This window comes from Crocuta crocuta, unplaced genomic scaffold (genome assembly GCF_008692635.1).
Source record: "Crocuta crocuta isolate KB4526 unplaced genomic scaffold, BGI_CrCroc_1.0 scaffold73, whole genome shotgun sequence".
Classification (NCBI taxonomy): Eukaryota; Metazoa; Chordata; class Mammalia; order Carnivora; family Hyaenidae; genus Crocuta; species Crocuta crocuta.
In genome coordinates, this window is record NW_027529443.1 from 1,277,953 (window position 1) to 1,278,380 (window position 428).

General features: G+C 64.3%; 1 protein-coding gene across 1 annotated transcript in view; it reads right to left on the reverse strand.

Moving 5' to 3' along the window:
- Nucleotides 1-422, reverse strand: part of TBX6 (T-box transcription factor 6) — a 4,389-nt gene extending 3,967 nt beyond the window's left edge. The window contains exons 1-2 of the mRNA XM_077760416.1: nt 127-422; nt 1-43 (exon numbers count right to left, since the gene is read on the reverse strand). The exon at nt 1-43 is cut by the window's left edge and continues 53 nt beyond it. Of these exons, the coding sequence (XP_077616542.1) occupies nt 1-43; nt 127-244 (161 nt within the window). The 5' untranslated portion in view covers nt 245-422. The remainder of the gene's footprint in view (nt 44-126) is intronic.
- Between the last annotated feature and the right edge of the window lie 6 nt (nt 423-428).

Sequence of the window (428 nt, forward strand, 5' to 3'; positions counted from 1 at the left end):
TCAATCCCGGAGAGGAAGCAATCCAATTTGGGAGTGTCCAGATCTGGAGATGGGGGAGGAATGAGGAGCCAGCAGAGGGCCACAGCCCCCCACGGCCTCTACACGGGAGCTGGTCCCCATGCTCACCAGGGTAGCGGTAGCCCTCTGCCAGAGCAGGCGGGAAGCTGGAATCTGCTCCCGGCTGGGGGGGCCCAAGGCGGTAGCCTGTCCCCAGGGAGGGGTACAACTCTCGTGGATGGTACATGGAGTAGTCCTGTCTGGCCTCAGGTCACGCTGCCTAGAGTCCCCCGGTGCTGAGAGATGCCCCCTTTATAGCTCACAGCTCAGCCCCTTCCAGACCCAGGATCACAGCCCCTCCCCTATTTGGGGCCCTGGAGTTGGGCTGGGGTGGAGACCCCTGGGGCCTGGAAGGGGTCCAAGAGGGGGCC